Source organism: Caretta caretta, chromosome 5, assembly GCF_965140235.1.
Source record: "Caretta caretta isolate rCarCar2 chromosome 5, rCarCar1.hap1, whole genome shotgun sequence".
In the NCBI taxonomy this organism is placed as follows: Eukaryota; Metazoa; Chordata; order Testudines; family Cheloniidae; genus Caretta; species Caretta caretta.
The window spans coordinates 18,233,592-18,255,729 of NC_134210.1; the positions used below are offsets into that span (position 1 = coordinate 18,233,592).

Below are 22,138 nucleotides of genomic sequence, written 5' to 3' on the forward strand. Positions count from 1 at the left end.
GGTCTAGGGAGCGGGTTCACCTCTGATAGCGCCCATATGTTCCCAGTGCTGCTGCCACTATTGCTTTGAAAGATACTTAAATCGTTCATTTGCATTCCTTGGGGGAAGTGGTGATTTTTTTAACAGACTAGCTCAAAGCCTTGGGCCCTATTGAATTTTGAAGACCTGCTGCAAACAACAGCTGTGTTAGAACTTCTCCAAAAATAGGCTGCAAGAATCCTTCATAATGAAGAGTGGTAGGCAGCCTAAATATAGGCGTTGCTCCCTCCCCCCGCAATAACATGCACATATACGTCCCTTGTTTCAACACAACAAATAGTACCCTTTCAGAGGGTATGTCAGTCGTACAGTTTGATGTGCAGCATGGAAGAAAGATTCCATTAGGTGGAAAGTTGTGAAAAATAACAAAAGTTTCTTAACCCTACCTAATTTCAGTACATCGTTCTTTGAATTTCATCCTGTTCTGAATAGTTTGTATTGCATAACATGGTGTTTGTACTTTGATAAAAGTTATTCCTGAAGTTGTTTGTAAGCAACGGGTTGCTATTTGGTACTCTTCTTATGTCAATAAACACATCTATTATTTTCTTCTTTAAATTACACTCATTAGTGGCACACTGATAGTCATTCAGCAGCCACGGAAGCCTCAAAGTACTTGTCTGAACATCACTTATTCTTCAGATTGCATGATTAACCAAATCCAGATCAACATAGAAACAGCACGCAATTTATATTTTCAGTGACTATATAATTGCTTCTTTTCCTTGTGCTTGCAGGACCATTGAGGTTTCTTTCCCAGACAGAATCTGTCACAGCTTTTGCAGGAGACACAATTTTGTTAAAGTGTGAAGTAGTTGGAGAGCCTATGCCGATGGTACACTGGCAAAAAAACCTGGAAGACCTGATCCTGAGCCCGAGTGACACCCGAGTGGCTGTCTTGCCCTCTGGAGCTTTACAGATTAGCAGAATCCAAGCAGGAGACAGTGGGATCTATAGATGCCTTGGAAAAAATCCTGCTAGTTCAAGAACTGGAAATGAAGCAGAAGTCAGAGTTTTGACTGGTAAGAACCATATGCTTTTACATTGTCCTTATATGCTGCCCCAATTATAGTGGCTCAAAAGCTTGTCTTTCACCAACTGAAGTGGTCCAATAAAAGATATTACCTCACCCACCTTGCCACTCCTAATGGGGGCAGTTAAGTTTTCTTTTCAGTTGCTTCTATAGGTTTCCAAGTTCTTTATGTTGAAGAGCCTGGAGACCTTTAGAAGCTTCTGGGTGTAAAGGTGAGTCGCTGGCCTTATGTGACTAGCCAAATTTCCATAGGCCATGGTTTGAGAGCTGATGCAATTTTAGTTAAAGGTTTATGTTCCTGTATCTATATCCATATTCATTCCTGTATCCAAATCTCACTCTATGTACCTTTTGGCCTGCCAGGTTTTCCATCACTCCAATATTCTTCCATCTAGCTACAGCTTCTTTATTTCTAGAAATATTATCATGAATATAATTGAGCAGCAGAAGATTGCTCTGCAGGATGATTCTGTGCAGAAACGCCTTGCCTTATAGTGCTGTGTGTCTATAGGCAAACACCAGTGAAGTTCTACAAAGACATTAACCATCATATTTTTTAGAATCTGCTGGGAAACGCCTTCCTGCTGGATGATCACAGGTATATGTGACTTCTAGTTAAGCCAAAGGGCACAGTGCAGGTCTCTTGGATTGCCAGAGTGAAATCCAGACCCCACTGAAGCCACTTGGAGTATTGCCACTGAGTTTGGCAGAGCCGGAATTTTACTTCTGAACTATTAGAATGGATCTGTCCATGCATGGATCTCTTATAGGGGCATGGCTCACAGAGTTCTGCTTATTCTCTGTTTTGGGGAGTGGTAGATGGCTCTGGAAACCATTGATTTGATGGGCAGAGCCAATGGGATTTGTAAAAAGAAAAGGAGTACTTGTGGCACCTTAGAGACTAACCAATTTATTTGAGCATAAGCTTTCTAAGGTGCCACAAGTACTCCTTTTCTTTTTGCAAATACAGAGTAACACGGCTGTTACTCTGAAACCTGTCAGAATGGGATTTGTGAGATTCAGACTTTCTCTGTATCTTAGATTCTGATGCCAGGGCAAAACCCATGGGATAGACTGGGATTATAGCTCCCAAATCCAACTCCTCTGGATGCATTACAGACTGCTTGCAGCTTGGGGGCAGACTCAAACCCAACGTTCGCTGGTAGCAAGTTAATACACCACCTCCTAAAGTTCCCTGCAGTTTTTTTTCTGCATCCTCAGTGGTTGCAGCCCTCCCAGCTGCTGAGCTTTTCATAGGGAAATTCCAAACTCCATTTCAAATTCTTAGATAAACAATTCTCAATAATTTGCCATTTGAGGAATTGTATCCTCAGCTCTGCTTCCTCTTCTGAGGCATGGGCAGTCACTGGTGCTCTGAAGGCTTCAGGGAGAGAGCTAGGCTGAAAGAGGTAAGAGGCAAAAGGTGTGGACTGTGGCCCCTCCCCATGAGCGTCTTGTTGAAATATTGGGCCAGTTCTGTGGGTAGATGCAGTCTCCCTCCCAACTCAGTCCAGGAGGGGTTACCTTGATACCCTTCCCCCTGGCAGGAAAGGAGGCAGGCAGGATTGGAAAAGAACAGACTCCAGAGCAAGTAGTTCCCCAATCTCTGCCATGGGAGTGAAGTCAAAGTGCCAGCACCCCAGATGTGGTTGCACGTGGGCCCTGGCCATGCTTCACACTGTGGAGCACAGCCACCTCCTCCCCATCTGCTTCCCCATGAGTTGTGGATGGAGGGCACTGGGCACAGTATGGACGCTGCAAATGGCAGTAAGGAGCCTTCATGTCCAGCTCCCTCCCCTTGCTGTGACCTCTGTAATCACCCCTCAGCCCCCTACTGATATACCAGGATTAGGCATCCAGGAGAGAACAAGACCTATCTGGCTCATGTGGATCCCATACAACAGAGGGTTGTGATTCTGGGGACTTGAGACCCAGAATCCCAGACCCCTATTTGGGACCCAGAAAGGGCCTATTTGGGAGAGGGACATAAGTAGTTCCAGCCTCTTTTAGGACAGGGAAATGGCTCTGAAAATATTTCAAGTGGATTACAATCTTGGAACCCAATTTCATTTCGCCATCAAAAGCAGGATTATGGGGACAAGCTCCCATAAATAACTGAATAATAAAATCAGCCCTGTTTCCTCTGCTCCCCTCCCTGGAATGCAGCAGGGCAACTGATCCTCAGCACCTGGTTCCCTGTCTCATGAGAAGAGTGCAGCATGGTGGATCAATGCAGAAAAGAATAGGCCATAAACATACTGATTCTTCTAGGCATGCATGTATGTATGCCCCTCCCCACAAATAGAATTGTTCCTTCTTAGGGCGGGAAGGCCAGATTATCAGCATTAGATAATCAAATATTTACAATATATTTAAAGTACTCAACACAGGGAAGAAGGAAATTTACTTACCTCTTTCTGAACAATTTTTCTGATCAGGGTTCTGTACAGAGAAAGCTGAAGCAAACACACAAAGTTATACATTTCCTGGAATATGTTGGATTTAGGACAGACACAGACATATGATGCCTGGGAAGTCAATTATAGGCCTGAGCTGAGAATGAATACTATCAGATATAAGGTTTTATCTCAGAAGAATGTGCACAAATATGAAGATGGCCATAATGTAATACAAGTGGTATCACTGAGATGGAACTCCAGTTCATATTGGAGCCTATTGGGAATTCTAAACCATACACAGGCATGATTCAATGATCCAGATTTTATATAATACCTGTTCAGTAATTCCAGATAACCCATCTACATCTCACTCTATTTCATCTGTTGACAGAGATCTAGCTCTGCTATATATTCTCTGCTCTTACAACAGCTAATTTTGTGCCAGTATTTTAAAAGGGTAAACAGAGTGACCAGATAATTATAGACCTGTCAGTCTCACATAGATCCCAGGCAAGATAATGGAGTGGCTGATATGGACCCTGTTGAATAAAGGGGTAGTAATTAATGCCAATCAATATGGGATTTTGGAAAATAGATCCTCTCAAATTAAGTTGATTTCCTTTTTTTTAAATTAGATAACCAGTTTGGCTGATAAAAGTTAATAGTGTTGATATAATATATTTAGACCTCTTTAAGGCATTTGACTTGGGTACTGCACAATATTTTGATTTAAAAAGTAGCATGATATAAAATTAACATGGCACACTTTAAATAGATTTAAAACTGGCTAACTGATAGGTCTCAAAATATAATTGTAAACAGGGAATCATCACTGAGCCAGTGTGTTTCTGGTGGGGCCCTGCTGCGATGTGTTCCTGGCCCTATGCTATTTACTATTTTTATCAAGGTCTGGAAGAAAACATAACATTATCCCAGATAAAATTAACAGATGACTTAAAAATTCGAACAGTGGTAAATAATGCAGAAGATAGGTACAGAGCAATCTGAAGTGAGTGGTTAGTGGGATGTAAGCAAACAATATGCATTTTAATGTAGTAAATGTGTATATCTACAAAGGAAGTAGACCCTACTTACAGGATGGGGGAATTCTATCCTGGGAAGCAGTGAGTCTGAAAAAGATTTGCAGATGGTAGTGCATAGGCAGCTGAACCTGAGCTCCCAGTGCAATAGTGCAGCCAAAAGGGCTAATTTAATCCTGGGATGCATAAACTGGGGAATCTCATGTAGGAGTAGAGAGGTTATTTTATCTCCGTGTTTGGCACTGGTGTGACTGCTGCTGGAATATTGTTCCCAGTTCTGATGCCCACAGTTCAAGAAGGGGGTTGATAAATTGGAGAAGGTTCCGAGAGGAGCCACAAGAATAGTTAAAAGATTAGAAAATGTGACTTATTGTGATAGACACAAAGAGTTAACCTTTTTATTCAATCTATTTCATTTAAGGGGTGATGTGGTTCATGTCTATCAGTATCCAAATAGGGAGAAAATATTGGATAATGGGCCCTTCAGTCTAGCAGTGAAAGGTATGACATGATGCAATGGCTGGAAGTTAAAACTAGATAAATTTGGACTGGAAATACGATTTACATTTTGAACAGTGAGGATAATTAACCATTGTAACAACTTATCCAGTGGCATAGTTTTAATTCAAGATTGGATGTTTTTCTAACAGTTACACTCTAGGAATTTTTTCAGGGACTGTGTGATATAGGAGGTCAGACTAGATAACCACAATGGTCCCTTCTGACTTTGGAATCTGAAACAGGTGATTGCAGAGAATCGGATTTTTTTAAAAAGTGATCTTTACAGTTCAGTTCAGGGAATGTATACCAGAAAGAGATTACAACATCCACTAAAACATAGAGATTCATTGGGTCTCACAGCATTTGTATCTTCGATGTAGGGTGACTAGATACCAAGTGTGAAAAATCGGGACAGGGATTGGGGGGTAATAGGCACCTATATAAGAAAAAGCCTTGAATATTGGGACTGCCCTATAAAATCAGGACATCTGGTCACCCTACTTCATGGATAACAGACCTGTTGTTGTTGTAGCAGTCAGTGTGTCCGATAGGATTTTCATAATAAGTAGGAAGAACATAATCAACTCCACCCCAGAGAGATTCTCCTGCCTTGGGTGGAGCAAACTTGTGCACTGCCCAACAAGGTGTAAGGATTCGCAGGTTATAATCAGGGTTCATAGAATCATCGAAACCAGGGTTGGAAGGGACCTCAGAAGGTCATCTAGTCCGACCCCCTGCTCAAAGCAGGACCAATCTCCAACTAAATCATCCCAGCCAGGGCTTTGTCAAGCCTGACCTTAAAAACCTCTAAGGAAGGAGATTCCACCACCTCCCTAGGTAACCCATTCCAGTGCTTCATTGTTGCAGGGTCCTGAGCCACCAAGGAAGCAGCACCCAACAATTATTGGAGTGTTAGGCACTGCAGGAAATACTGTTGTTAGTCTCTAAGGTGCCACAAGTACTCCTTTTCTTTTTGCGTGAAGAGGGTTAGGAACTGCAGGAAACACTGTCTGAAGAGGCCAGAGAGACAGAATCCTGCAGCCACCTGGTTAGTCCACACCAACTATTTAAATTAGGACATTGTCCCAAAGAGCTGTCCAAGCAGGAATGAAGACTCTTTCTTGCTACAGATCTCATCTTTGCCCTATCTTGCTCCTGACTTCTGCCATTGATCCCAGCTTGGCTTGACGTTGGTATTCATCTCCTGCCTCACCTTGGTCACTAGTCTTGACTCCTGCCTTTGACCCCAGCCCAGTGAAAAGTACCGGCCCAGCTGCTTCTGCTCCAGCCATTGTGCAAGGGGGAGACAAACAGCATCAAGATCTACATGGCACAAGTTGGAGTAACGGGGTGACTTCTGCACCCAGAAATATCTCACTCATCATAAGTAATTCGATGGGCTGGTGATCAACTCCTTTGCAACTAGAAACAGAAAATAAAGTGCCCTGGGGCCTTTCTGTGTGTCAGGGCTCAGGATCTTAGGCAGTGAATGGCATCTTGCAAAGCTGGGCAAGATCCCTGCTACATCTTCTCACCTTTTCCACTGCTCCACAGGACAATACAAAACATCAGAATGAGATACAGCTTATGCCTTTTTGGATGTAGAGACTATGATACTCAGGCTTGATTAGCTTGGCCCTGGATCTTCAGATGCCTATCTTACAGAGCTCTGCTATTGCAGGACCAGTGAGGTTTAAAATGGATACTTGGATGAAGTGGTGATTACTCTCATGGAGCCCAACAGAGAAATCAACATATAGAACCTATTCTATTGGAGGGTGCAAAGTCCATGGTTTAACTACCATGTTAAGACAGTGAAACATATCCTTGTGTGACCCCAGCCCAGGAAGGCTTGGTTATGGGTATATAACAGTGTCCAAGCAAAAAGATCAAGTCTCTATAGTATAAAGTTCTTAGCATGTTCAAGAAAAGGAAGTTTTTTGTACAAATGCCAACATCAAATGCTTTCTTGATCATCAACCTTATTCCAGCCCCAGGGAATAGAACATGTCCTTGGAACCTCATTCTGCTCTTTACAGCATTACCTAGGTTAAACCCTTGCAGGAGCTGTTATGTTCTCTATCCAATGGAATAGGCCTTTCAAGGGCTACAATTTTCATTCTGATTTTTTTTTATTTGAAGTTGGGAGCTTTCTCTAATGAGGCCCCCGTATTGTATTTTTAATTCAGATAGGTGGTCCTTACAACTATCATAACATTTATTCCTTAAATAAATCCAAGAAATATTTCTTCTGTTCAGCATCGAAGTCCAGTCTTTAGGAGCACACTGACAATCTCAGGGCAGAGTAGTATTTTCTCCTGTATTGAGATCTGCTAGATGGCCATTTGTTCACCAAATTCTGAAAATTGGTCATCCAGTCTTAGCCAGCGTCATTTTTTTTTAACCTTTTGGCAGAGTTTTTCTCCGTGCCTGGTATCCATATTTAAAGAATAATTTTGCTTCCCACTCTTGAAGCACATTGGCACAAAAAATAATTTTAATGGCTCCAAGAATAGGAAAACTTATCCATACTTATCTGAAAATTGCCTTTTTTTCAGGTAATAAGGTCCACAGATCCGGCTCATCCTGCAGATTAGTGGATTATACAGAATAGAGATGAAAACTGGCATTGAAAGATTAGAGTTAGTTGTCCTTTGGTGGAATTTACCATCTTCTGTAGTAGGAGAAATTGTTGTGGTTTTCCTCAAAGCATATTTAACAAAATCTGTAACTTAAGAAAGTGTATTTGAATTATCCTGATTGTGGAAACTTTCTCAACTGGAGGATACTTTGGGGGCAGGGCATTCCCCTGCTGCCAGTTACTGACAGGTCTGGCTGGCCCCAAGCTGCAAGCAGGTGGAAGTTCCATTATAATGGATCTATAGACCTTATTGCTTAAAGAAAGGGAAATTTTAGTTAAGCATGGATAAATACTCTTATTCTTTTGCTTTGAAAGTGGGGATGGGGAGCAAAACAAAACTTGACACATTTAATCCATTTATCCACCAAAGAGCACAAATTTGTTTAGACCATTAAACCTATAACTGAAATCATTTTTGTGACATGATCAGTAATGCTGTAAATAGACGAGACACTACCAAACAAAAATAGGTAGAAGCAAGGGGTGTTCCTCCAAAATCAGAATGGGGGGGAAAAAGTAAAAAGAAGAAACATTTTGTAGGGAAATGCCTTCCTTTAGTCTTCTAAGAGAGCACTTAAAAACTTGGTGAGAGAGACTCTCAGTCAAATTCAGCCTGTAGATATGTGCTTCCAGCCCTCATTGAATTTCAGTGCAGGCACAACTTGGAGAGCAGTATCTGATAGAAAGATAGGTCTTGACAGCATTCCTTTACACTGAGAAGTCTCTTGAATTCCACCTTCGAAAACAACATTCCTGATTTAGTTGGGTTTTGGTCCTGCTTTGAGCAGGGGGTTGAACTAGATGCCCTCCTGAGGTCCCTTCCAACCCTGATATTCTATGATTCTATGATCCTCACTAGCAATATGGGAAATGGATAGTCTGGATAAAATGCAAGTTGTCTCAGGCCATCATCCAAAACCCAAACTAAAGTCAAATCTTTTCTGATGTCTGGAAAAATTCAGTTTACTTTGAGCTCTTGCACTTCCTTATTCCATGTGGGACCGGAAGCAGTAGTACCGAAATCCTGGGAAAATGGGTATTCTCTTGGAATTTCCAACCTCAGTGAAGCTAAAGAGAAGTGGAAATTTCATAAGAAATCCCGTTCTCAGTATCTTCAGCACTGGGTCAACATGGCTGAATTTGGGATAAACATCAATAAACTCAGTGATGTGTTGCCCAGGATTTAACAAGGGGGATCCTGTAAATATCCCTCTGAGCCTATGGTAAATCCCATGTACCTGATGTGTGTATGATGGCAGAGAGGAGAGCAGAGGGACTGGAGAATCTATTCATTTATTTTCCCATTTAAACACAAAATGTGCTGTCATTACCATGACCAAAGACAGAGACACCAAGTTCAACTCTTATAATATCAAATAGATAAGGGTGTCTGGGAGTGTCCTCCCATGAGAATATTTTTGATAATATCTGCCAATTGGTGCAATCTGGTTTATTCCAAAGGCAAAACATTTTCTCTTGCAATGTACTATTATGAGCACCTGAGGTAAGTCATCTCTGGCAGGGATGGGATGGTGTAGTAGTAGCCAACCTTGCCTTCAGCTTGGTGGCAGAATTTCAACAAGAGAGCCTCTAGCCTCTGCTATCAAACTCCAACACATCACTGGATAAACTTGGGATGAGCTTTGGAACTACTGGATGCTTATCTGAGCAAAGGCTTTTAACCAAGATCTAACACCCTTACATTGTTTCACTTCTTCCTTTGTTTTACGAATAGCCAACACACATTTTCCCCCAAAGAATTCTTATTCCCGATGCACAGACCTAACCTTTAATTAAAATGCACCCCTTTTCTTCAGGTTCCAGAAACATAACCTCAACCAGACACTTTGGACAGATACTACAAGACTTCAGAAAACAAGAGAGACACTCACATCGCCACATACACTCTGCTAATCAATATAGAGAAAAGAATCTTCTTGTACACAGAAAAGAATCTATGATACAAAATCATTCCCAAACTCATCCCTGATGTAAATTGATTGGTCCAGTTGGTTTTTGGAGAAGCCTGTATCCTGCTGAAGTGCAATGACTTTTTTCCCCCCAATGCATAAGTTGTGCAGTTCATTGTCTGAAACCATTAATTTTCCTTTTGTAAATAATAACCCTGCATTGTCCTTAGGGACAGATAACATTGATGGGTATAGTGTTACCTATTCTGGAGTCTTCTCTTTTGTCTCACACAGTTTACCTCTGCTGAATTACAGTGCAGAATTTGCCTCCCTCTTTCTCCCCCCATCAAAAATCACACACAATGTGCTGTACCAAGGATGAAGAAAAACTTGCAACCTGTTCTTATTTAATGAAAAATAGAGTTAATTTGCCTTTGAGTGATCAGCTCCATGTTCACACTTGTACTTATGGGGAGAGGGGGTGAGAGGGAGGAGGGTGAATGCAGCATAGATATAAGGGCGATATGAGAGAGATTTTTTTTTAAAGTTGCTGTTCCTATTGAAGTAATAAGACACACTCTGAATTACATGAAGGGCTAAGATATACTTCGATGGTTGTTAAGTAACTTCTACATTAAAAGACCAGAGATTAGAACTTCACATCTGCTTAAGCACCACTTAACCCCACAGCACTGGGAGAAGGTGTTCTCATAAAAGTGGAATTACTGCCCCAGTTGAACAAAAGTCATCGCTATTAGGCTAAATTGATCCCCTGGGGTGCTACAGGAATCTGTTCTTGGCCCAGTTCTATTCAATATGTTTGTCAATGATCTGGAAGAAAATATAAAATCAGTGTTGGTAAATTTTGGAAATGACACAAAAATTGGTGCAGTGGTAAATAGTGATGGCGAGTGGTCTTGGCTCACTTGAACAACATGCATTTAAATACAGCTAAATAGAACTAGGAGCCAAGAAATAGGATGAGGGACTTAAAAAAAAAAGACTCAGAGAAAGACTGGAGATAAGGGAGATGCCAGCATCAGCCCAAACAACATACTGATACAGAAATTATTGCTTTAGACTTTTTTTCAATGCTATATTTAGCACGCCTATCATCGGAGCATTCATTTATTTTGTAATGGAACAGTTAGGTCAACTCAACTGAATGATTCTCAGCAGACTGTCTCTATATTGCTCTTCATCTCAATACAATGTTAGAAAGGAATTTTTCACTGTCCTCTGCCTCCCAAGCATGTTGGGGTTTGTGAAGTTTGCAAATACAAAAAAATCTTATTTTTTACTGCCTGGTCCAATTGCCAAACTCTTTTCTTCACTACACACGAGGGATTTTGCACTTTTTTTTTACTTAGTTGTCATTAATGATGTGTTTGAAATTTACTGTGTGTAAATATTTAATGTTAACTCCAGTGTAGCCGAGGCTTACAATTTGATCACCAGGTTTGCAATATTTGGTGTTTTACTTAAATCCCCAGCTTCTGGATTCAAGTAATTGTTAGTTTATGTGAGAGGAAGCAGTGAAATTCTAGCCTTCATGGTTGGAGTCTAAGTGTGCCTCACTGGCTCAGAAACCAGACGACAAATAAAAAGAACCCAATATTTATTATTTGACTTAAAATCATCAGATTATTTTTTTTAATCTAATGATTTGGGGGCCTCGCTGTAACGAAGTGGGAATTTTCTGTAATATTTTGACACCTATCTGTGCCTCAGTTTCCCTCAATTTTTGCAAGGCTACGATGGCGGGGAGGGGGGGTAGAGAGATTGTTTTGCTCTCAGGGTAGGCAAGAGACACAGGTATGAATATCACCTTGCTGTCTGAGCCTGAATGGGTCATTGAAAAAAGACTGGCTGAGGCCAACCCCATAGCAACAGAGAATCTGAGACAACAATGACAAATCCAGTCACCAGGACATTGATGCCAAGCAACCATAGAGAGATGTATTTCCCCACCTCTTAGCAGGAAAGCTGAGCAACATCCCCCAGCTTCAGAACAAAGGACAGAGATGTGAGGTGGGGAGGATAAAAGTTGGCTGCTGGAAGGAGTCAGGGCTCTCACCTGGGATTTGATGAAGTAGGTCAGATGGAGAGAGAGACAAACATCCTGAACATGGGGGTTCACTACAGCTTTGCAGGGCTCTGGACTAACCAGAATGGTTTATGTGCTTTAACCTTCAGTTCTCTATGCTGACCTCAGGACTTCCTATGCTGTGTTCCAATTGACTAATAAATCCTACTATGTTGACAATGCTATTTGAGAATCATTGAAAAGGCTTGGTGAGGTGCATTAATCCCTGATGAGTGTACAAGTCTCTACGAGGAGCCTGTCTCATTTGGACTCACTGAGCAATGCTCAAGGTGTGAGTCAGGGGTGCTAAAGCCCCAGAGTTTCAATCAAGAAGGTGGCGAGGCCATCTGTTGTACCCTGGGGGAAGTGAGAGAGTGAGAGACCCCTTGGTGATGGGCAGGTCTAGTACACTGAAAAAGTTCCTCCAAGAGACTGTTCCAAAACTAGGGCCTGTTACTGATCCTGTGGATTTGTGACCCTAGCACATAATTTTTAAACTCTGTGTTTGAGGTCATGTAATTTGTTCTGTAATTTGTCAGTCATGGCACTCTTTAGTAAGTATACAGAAATACTGCAAGTATTGTAGTATTACTTAGAGTAATAAAATAAAATGTCAACAGTTCAATGGAGAACTGTGATTTTAGTTCATGGAGAAAAAATGAAAGACCCAATAAAATAAAATTGTTGACCCTAAACATTTTATTCACATTTGGTTATACCTTAAGCAGGAAACAGAAATACAAAGAGTGAAGAGGAATTCTGCTCTGTGTGTACACTCTGTGTACAATGTACTGTATAGCACATAATGATGAGTATATTGGCAATGTATACCATGGTGAATAGTCATAGAATATTAGGGTTGGAAGAGCCCTCAGGAGATCATCGAGTCCAATTCTCTGCTCAAAGCAGGACCAACACCAACTAAATCATCCCAGCCAAGGCTTTGTCAAGCCGGGCCTTTAAAACCTGTAAAGATGGAGATTCCGTCACCTCCCTAGGTAACCCATTCCAGTGCGTCACCACCCTCCTAGTGAAATAGTGTTTCCTAATAGCCAACCTAGACCTCCCCTACTGCAACTTGAGACCATTGCTCCTTGTACTATCATCTGCAACCACTGAGAACAGCCTAGCTCCATCCTCTTTGGAACCACCCTTCAGGTAATTGAAGGCTTCTATCAAATCCCCCATCACTCTTCTCTTCTGAAGACTAAATAACCCCAGTTCCCTCAGCCTCTCCTCATAACAATGCGGTATAAGAACTTGAAAGGACAGGTTTGCACATATTTGAATGCTCAAGAATGCCGAGAACTGTTGGAGAGAAGCTTCTTGAATAAAGAGTGGCAAAGTTGCAATGTGCAGAGTGATAATTCAGTACCTCACACAGGTTTTGTGAAGCTTAACGTGTGTTTTTAACATGCTAGACAAGTGAGAAGTGTTTTAAGGCCAATAAGTAGAAAAAGTGGGAATAGAATTCTGGAGTTATTGCTCATTCTTTAGGCCATATGGATGAGGTGGTTAGGGGGTGGTATTAGATTTCAAAAATACCTATGCTCTTCTCATAAGTCATGATTTTGCTCAAATTTTCGAGGAAAATTCACCGTTATGGAAGAGGCCAAACAGGGATAATTTCAATCCAAAAGCTGATTTTTTCAGAAAGGTTTAAGTGTGTGTGAAAATGGGATTATAATGATCATAGATACTGTTTTCAACCTTAACAGGTGTCTGACAGTGACTACTTTACTTATGTGCCTTGTTTTGGGACCTAATCCCAAACTCACATACTCAATAAGCAATTTTTACTCATACGAGTAAGCCAAGATCAGTGGGGTTTCTCATCTGAGTGCAGAGTACAGGATCTTCATCAGGGTGCTGGTATGTTGGGTTTTTTTAGTGTTGCTAGTAGAAAATTTGACTAAACACTTTAATTATAAAAAAATAAAATCGGGATTTTGACTTCACTGAAGAATCATGTAGGAGAGGCAGTCTGCTATCCCAGGGGGAGACAGGCTTTCTTGCTATTTAGCCATAGTGGGATTGAAATTTATGGAAGCACAACACAGAACTATAAATCCATATCATTAGCATGATGTAGTTTCATTTTTTTCCAGTATGAAAGTCTCTTTTATGTGGCATACCCATTAATTATATAAAGGTTTTGTATTTCCAAGCTAGCTTTATGCTAAGCGTTAACAAAACAGTATCCTTAATTTCAGTCCTGGCTGTAAATAACCATCCACTCATAAATGTATATTTTTCCAGATATGGTATACAATTTTATAGGTAGTCTGTGATACTTAGAGAATATAATGGGATGCTGTTCTGAATAGGCCAACCCATTGGCTATACAACATGTAACATACCAATATCACTGTTTATAGCATATATGCAGACGGATGGGGAAATAAATACAGATATAGGCATATATACCTAGTCATGTCACTTTTTGCATAGAACTGGTATAAGTCAAATAACAGGAGTGAGAGAGCTGTAAGTGCAATAACAAATAGCTACCAAGAAACTTCTGACTTTTCCTTGTCTGCTCAAAACTCCTTGGCTTGTTACCAGATTAGGGTTTTTCCTATGATTAGTTTGGGTAGGATTGAGTTTTGTGTTTAAGGTATTCGATGCACGGACTTAGGTCAGAAGAAGGGCAATAATAGTATCATGTAATTTGCCTCTGAATGTATTTGAAATACAATTTGTTATTTGAAGACCCATTGTACAGGATGATCTTCATGAGATCTAACTAGATTGAGGATGATCTAACTAGATTGAAGATTGTCAATAAGTGGGGAATAGATTAGTTTACAAATTTGGGGATAGAGACAAGAGTGGACTATTTCCTTTCACTTTAAATCAATGTGGCACAATATGCATGGAAAGCAGTCAAAAAGAATACCTGCCGTAGCCTTGGAGTGGCCTTTACTTTTCAATGGCAAAGCTATTTTACACCACATCATGGCACTACATATTTAATAATGAAAACTGTTGCGTGCTAAATGATGAAAGATATTTCTTCTATCATAGGAGAGTTGAAAAATTAGAAATACTGGGTTAGATGCTGAGAATTGCACAGCTGAGGCATGTAAAGAGGTGTGAAAAGGTTGCATAAAGCTCATCTTCACTCTTCTCCAATCCTGGACCTGCTGTGTGTTGTACAGCTGGGATCTTCTGGGTATAAAGAAACCCATACACCTTTGTTTGTCATACATCCACTGAAGGTGGAGGGAGGAGGAGTGGCACAGAAGCTGCTACGTCAGCTGTTCAAGACTCATAGCCACTTGTGCCAGATTCAGGGCTAGGTTTTGTCAGTGTTGCAGCACACACAGTGTTTACCTGCAACATGTAATGGGGGCCAGTAGTTGTCCAATAATTGTCCAGAATTAGGCAGGATTGCCAGATGTTTAGAAGAGGGGACTGTGTGTAAGGGTTCCAGAGGATGTCCTCTCCCTCTTGTTATGGACTCTTTATTCTGAAGTGTAAAGGGACCAGAAAAACCCAGGGTCCAGCTTGGAGAGAATTCTCCCCGTGCAGGAATTGAGTAAGGTAGCAATAGGCAGTTTTAGAAGGCTCCCTACACAAGTCCTGTTGTAAGGGCAGGGCCAGGGATTGGAGGGGCGAAGTCATAGTGGACGCAGCTATAACTATGGAAGGTGCAACAGAAAACAACTGTGAGCCAGATCAGCTGGATGAAAGAATTTAAATAGAAAAATGCAAGTGATAATTGGGAACAGTTTAAATATATTTTACTAGATACCCAAAAAGCCAAAATTGAGAGAGATTACATGAGTTAGAAAACAAGGCTGGCTGGGATGGGAAGTGTGTGTGTATTTGATATATATATTGAATATAAAAAAAGGGAAATTTTATAGTGATTGATATAAATAGATGCTAGGAATTGCAGAAAAATGATAAGAGAAGCATAAGACAAAACTGGTGGCCAGAAGAGTTAAGGAGAATGATTGTTTCAAGTATATTACGAACAAAAGGGGTCCCAACAACAGTACTTTTCCATTGCTACATAAAAATAGTACATTTGTCATATTAATACAGAGAAGGCAGAAGTGTTCAAGAAATATTTCTGTTCTGTATTTGGGAAAAAAGACAGATAATATATTCATGTCATATGATGGTGATGAAATACTTTCCATTCCAACAGTAACTCAGGAGGATGTTAAAAAATTAGACTTTTTAAAATCAACAGGTCCAGATAAAACATGCATCTGTCAATTTTAAGAGATGGCCAAGGAGCTCTCTGGACTGTTGTTGATGATTTTCAATAAATCATGGAACACTAGGGAAGTTCCAGAAAACTGGAAGAAAGTTAATGTTGTGTCAGTATTTTAAAAAGATAGAGAATTAGGTGGGTAATTATAGACCGTCAGCTTGACACTGATCCTGAGAAAAATGAGAAACAGTTGATAGAGGGGTCAATCAACAATTAAATGAGGGTAATATTATTAATGCCAATCAACATGGATTTATAGAAGACAGAACTTATCAAACTAACTTTATCTTTTTGATGTGATTACTTTGCTTGATCAAGATAATCGTGTTCATGTAATATACTGAGTTTTCTGTAAGCCGTTTGATTTGGTACCACATGACATTTGGATTAATAAACTGGAACAATACAAAATCAATATGGCACACATTAAATGGATTAAGAAACTGGCTAACTGATAGGTCTCAAAATGTAATTGTAAATGGCGAATCATCACTGAGCAGAGGTGTTTCTAGTGGAGTCCAGCACGGATGGGTTTTTGGCCCTGTGCTGTTTAACATTTTGTATTAATGGAAGATAACATAAAATCATTACTGATAAAGTTTCCAGATGACACAAAGATTGGGGAAGTGGAGTGGTACATAATGGAGAGGACAGGTCAGTAATACAGAGTGATCTGGGTTGTTTGGTAAGGTGTGCGTGAGCAAACAATACATATTTCAGTGTGGCCAAATGTAGAGTCATACATCTAGGAAGAAAGAATGCAGGCTAGTCTTGCAGGATGGGAAGCAGTGACTGTGAACAAGACTTGGGGGTAATGGTAATCATGAGCTTCCAATGTGGCCCTGTGGCCAAAAGAGCTAATGCAATCTCTGAATGTATAAACAGAGCAATATTGAGTGGGGTTAAAGGAATTATGCAGGGTTACATTCATATATTTTTGACTGCGTGAATTCATAATTTATTAAGGATATGGACTAATTTAGCTATATTACAGTTCCTCGTTCTGTAACATTTTGCCACCGACAATTAAATCGCAGCGGAAGAAGCTTTTCCAAAGCAACTGTTTTCTTGACAAAATTCTGGTATATTTAATTTAAAAAAAACCCAAAAACTCTCCACCTAAATAGCTAAAAGTAATAATCCCAATAATAAGATGTTCATTATTTCAAAGGCTTGTAAAAATTTTTATTCCCATCACAGGTCAGGAAAACCAAAGGTTCAAGGTCACACAGCAAGGCAGCCACAAAGCTGACTCCTAATCCCATAGTCCAACCATGAGTTGACACTGCCTCTCTTGCAGACTGTAAATGTATTTTGCAAATACTGTAGCAAGAAGAATGCCTTGATGGGTGTCCGTACGAATGTTATGATCTTTTTACCTCTTTATTGCTTATCCGCATAGGCTCATATGACATCCTATAGCTCTGCTAAGCCAGGCCTGAATTTCCTTCGGGGTGGAGGGAAGCAAAATCCCAAACACGTTCATACATTGTGGTTATACACTTTAATGCAGTCTGTATATTGACAGATCAGTATCATTTTAATGACGGATTTCTCTATCGTTGTTCACACATAACCTTTGCTTTTTTGGTAGGATTAACTATGCAGCCTCTAGGCGTGATGGTAAGATCAGGTCAGGGAATTGGTTTGTCCTTGTCTCTGTGACAGGAGAGAGCAAAATTGGGTTTTAGTAAGTCTGAATCTTATCTCTTCTAATCAAATTTAGAAATGTGACTATGAGCACTTACAGACATTAATGTCATATTAAAGGAATCTGTTCTGCAGTTTGCAATAGAAAAACTGCTGCAATAATAAAATAACATTCTACTGGCCTGATATACATTATTAGCAAATATGTTCAGCAAAATTCATATATATGATATGATAGTTTTCTTTCAGCTGAACAACTCTTACTAATGGACTGTAGTGCAAAAGTAATTTAGTAGAATGAGAAACTGTGTATTGCAGGCCAGCAAAATAGGTCATTGTATGGAACCAGTTCCCATTTTCATAGTAATGTACAGCATAGCTCAAATGCAGTAGTGACAGTCTCTATCTCCGGCCAGGCACTCTCCATTTCTGTAACACTGAATGAGCCAAATTCCCTGCAAATTCCTGTGTTATTCCTACTTGGGGAGGCTTACGGGGTGAGATATTAAACAGAATTTGAATTATTCTTGCCTAATTCCATTTGATATGAGATTAAATGCATCACAACCCTTATTAATAAGATACGATACAGACCTACAACATACCCCTGGTTTGATTAAAGGAATAATCAGTAAATGATTAATAATAACAATAAATTATGGTGAGGGGCACTACTCTGGGAGTGGGGAGACCAGAGTTTAATTCCCTGCTCTGCCACAGACTTCCTGTTTGACTTTGGATAAGTCACTTAATCTGTCTGGGTCTCAGTTCCTCATCTGTGAAATGGGGATAAAAGTACTTCCTAAATTAATTCTTTGTATCCATCTCCAATGTAGATGAGGGAGATTCCCATACCCGAGCCATTCTTTTTAGGTGACAAATCTGAGGAACTGTCCCAGTCTGAGGTGTCAATAGAGGAGATTTTGGAAGAAATTGATAAATAAAGCAGTAATAAGTCAGCAGGACCAGATGGTATTCACCTGAGAGTTCTGAAGGAACTGATATATGAAATTGAAGAACTACTAACTGTGCTATGTAACTTATCACTTCAATCAGCTTCTGAACCAGCTGACTGAACAGTAGCTAATATGATGCCAATTTAAAAAAAAAAGGCTCCAGAGGTGATCCTGGCAATTACATGCCAGTAAGCCTATCTTCAGTACTAGACAAATTGATGAAAACTATATGAAAGAATAGAATTACCAGGTACATAGATGAACACAATGTGTTGGGGGAGAGTCCACATGGCCTTTCGAAAGGGAAATCATGCCTCACCAATCTAGTACATTTCTTTGAGGGGGTCAACAAGCGTGTGGACAAGAATGATCCAGTGGCTATAGTGTACTTGGACTTTTCAGAAAGTTTTTGACAAGGTCCCTCACCAAAGGCTCTTAAGCAAAGTAAACTGTCATGGGATAAGAGGGAAGGTCCTCTCATGGATCAGTAACTGGTTAAAAAACAGGAAACAAAGGATAGGAATAAATGGTCAGCTTTCAGAATGGAGAGAGATAAATAGTAGTGTCCTCCAGGGATCCGTAATAGGACCAGTGATATTCAACATATTCATAAATGATCTGGAAAAAGGGGTCAACAGTGAGATGGCAAAATTTACAGACGATACAAAATTACTCAGCGTAGCTAAGTCCAAAGCAGACTATAAGAAATTATAAAGGGATCTTACAAAACTGAGTGACTGAGCAACAAAATGGCAGATGAAATTCAGTGTTGATACATGCAGAATAATGCACATTTGAATACATAATCGAAGCTATACATTCAAAATGATGGGGTTCTAAATTAGCCATTACCAATCAAGAAAGAGATCTTGGAGTCATTGTGAATAGTTCTCTGAAAACATCTGCTCAATGTGAACCGCCAATCGAAAAAGTTAAGAAAAAGTTAGGAACTATTAGGAAATTGATAGATATTATGACAGTAAATATCATAATGTCTTTATATAAATCCATGGTATGAGCACATTGAATACTGTGTGCAATTCTAATTGCCTCATCTCAAAAAAGATATATAGAATTGGAAAAGGTACAGAGAAGGGCAACAAAAATTAAGGTTTTGGAACAGCTTCCATATGAGGAGAGATTAAAGAAGACTGGGACTTTTCAGCCTGGAAAAGAGACAACTAAGGGGGATATGATAAAGGTCTATAAAGTCCTGAATGGTTTGGGGAAAGTGAATAAAAAAGTGTTATTTACCCCTTCACTTAACACAAGAACCAGGGGACACCCAAAGAAACTAATTGGCAGCAGGTTAAAAACAAACCAAAGGAAGTACTTGTTCACACAATGCATAGTCAACCTGTGGAACTCATTGCCAGGGGATGCTGTGAAGGCCAAAAGCCTAACTGGGTTCAAAAAAAGAATTGTATAAGTCCATGGAGGATAGGTCTATCAATGGCTGTTAGCCGAGATGCTACCCTCTGCTTTGGGTGTATCGAAACCTCCAATTGCCAGAAGGTGGGAGTGGATGACGGGATGGATCACTCAATAATTTCCCTGTTCTGTTTATTCCCTCTGACGCAGTTGGCATTGACCTCTGTCAGAGACAGGAAACTGAGCTAGATGGACGATTGGCCATTCTTATGTAAGGACAGAATCAAGCTATTGGTGTTTAAACCGGGGCCTCCAGATTCATTAAAAGATCATGCCTAATTGCTCCCTGCCATAATATTTGAGAGGGTTCAGTGTGCACTCCCTCTGAACTGGGCGAGCGTCCAGATGCTCTAGTGGAACATAGACATCCACATGCATTGGGGTAGCATGGGCCTGAATGACCCTCTTTTAAATGGTTCAGTATATGCTATCCCAGGTCTACTAACTGGTTGGGGCAGAGGGGGGCTATGGTTGTCTGTACTAGGCTTTCATGATCATTGTGTGTCAGACTACAATGTCTGTGAAGGATGCATAAGGGGCAGGGTGAATTCTTTTTTTTGACCACTTCTCTTTTTCTTTAGGCATAGCTGAGTGTTATTACAGTATTTAGTTTCTATTTATTTTATTATGACATTCTTTTCTTCTTCCCTTTTTTCTTCTGTCTTCATGTATAGAGTGTGACTATGACAAGTACAAGTGACAAATTGCATATAATTTGGGCAAAAATACAGGAAATGAATTTGTAATATTTTATTGCTATTTTACCTTCTTATTGCTAAGTAAAAATATAATCCAGTAAACTTTCATAATCAATAAATGTTTTTTCACTGAATATCACTAATAAAATCATATTGGACCATAATCTCAGCTGATTAAATTGACATAGCTCCTCTGACTTCATTGGACTTTTTAGATCAGCTGAGGATCTGCCCAATCAAACATAAAAAACAAAAAGTAACGGTAATAAATACACTAATTGTTAAGTAATCAGTGTGTGTTAAAAGCCGTTCTTCCTTTCATGGCACAAAAAAAAAGTTTGTTTAACACCGTGATGTATGTTATTTTCAGTTGCATTATTTTAGGTTAAAATTGACATTCTTTTTCACATTCCAGTTAACCAGCACGTGTGAGTTTTGTTCAGTTATTTGTTAGGATTATATGTCAGGTTTGATAGCCTGAGATAGCAGATCAATTCTTGTTTCCAAATATTGATGGTGGGACTAGCATTCAATACCCAAAATGTCATATTTGCTCAGCAATTAAATACAATTTATTAGCTACTACCTGATCCCTCTTGTTCCAAAACTACTTATAGCCTTTATACAGCTGGCATAAGGAAGGGCTAAGGTCCTGATTCTGTGGCTGATCATCTTTGGGGAAACATTGAGCATATTTAACTCTTATTGACATATATGGGAGATGAGAGCACAGTCATCAACTTCCAGGAGGTCCTCAGCACTTTCCAGGGTCTTGCCCCCCTTTGTGCAGGAGTTCCTACCATCTCTAAGTAGACTTCAGGGATCTGAGACCAAAGATTCTGTTCTTCCCTTTGCTTTTCAAAAAATTGTAGGTGATTTCCTCATCCTTTCTTTTTGTAACTGATTTTCTATTAAGATCTTTATGTACCATTCTGCTACAGTCTCTGGCCGTGCCTTGCACTCCCTCACTCAGGTAGAGATTTCATTCAATTCTGCTGATGTTTCAAGAATTACTCATTTATAATTTGTATCTGCTTTTGAAGTGGACTAGCAAATGAAATACGGATGTGTAGATAATGCTGCCTTTTCAACTAGCATTTCTGTGGCTAAGCAGGAAAGAAAAGTTCAGATAGAGATCTGCCTTGCACTTTTAAGGTCTTAGTGGGGCAGATATTGAAATGGTGTTTGTTACCATACAGCACAGTTCCTCCTTCTTGTGCCAGGAAATTTGTACATTAATAAGTAGAAGCAGCTAGATGACAGAGAGAGAGAGAGAGAGGCAGCTGGGTTGAGTCTAAGGCACAACAATGCGAATTTAGAAACTACTAGAGATATAAAAAAAAGTAGCCCAGCTAGGAAATAGGTTGTCAGAGGGTGAGAGAAATCAGACAAATGAGGCTTGGATGACTGTAAATAACAAATTTTGGAGGAAAAAAAAGCAGAAGCACGATTATGCAATGGTATTATACATATGTATACTGAGAAACCGCGTGATTGCCTGTGCTGGTTGCCATTTGTCCACACAA

At 40.0% G+C, this 22,138-nt stretch overlaps 1 protein-coding gene across 2 annotated transcripts in view; it reads left to right on the top strand.

The window, feature by feature from the left end:
• Positions 1-22,138, top strand: part of DCC (DCC netrin 1 receptor) — a 948,489-nt gene that overhangs the window by 424,325 nt on the left and 502,026 nt on the right. For both annotated transcript variants that reach the window (XM_048850132.2, XM_048850133.2), the window contains exon 3: positions 777-1,061. In XM_048850132.2, coding sequence (XP_048706089.1) covers positions 777-1,061 — 285 coding nt within the window. The remainder of the gene's footprint in view (positions 1-776; positions 1,062-22,138) is intronic.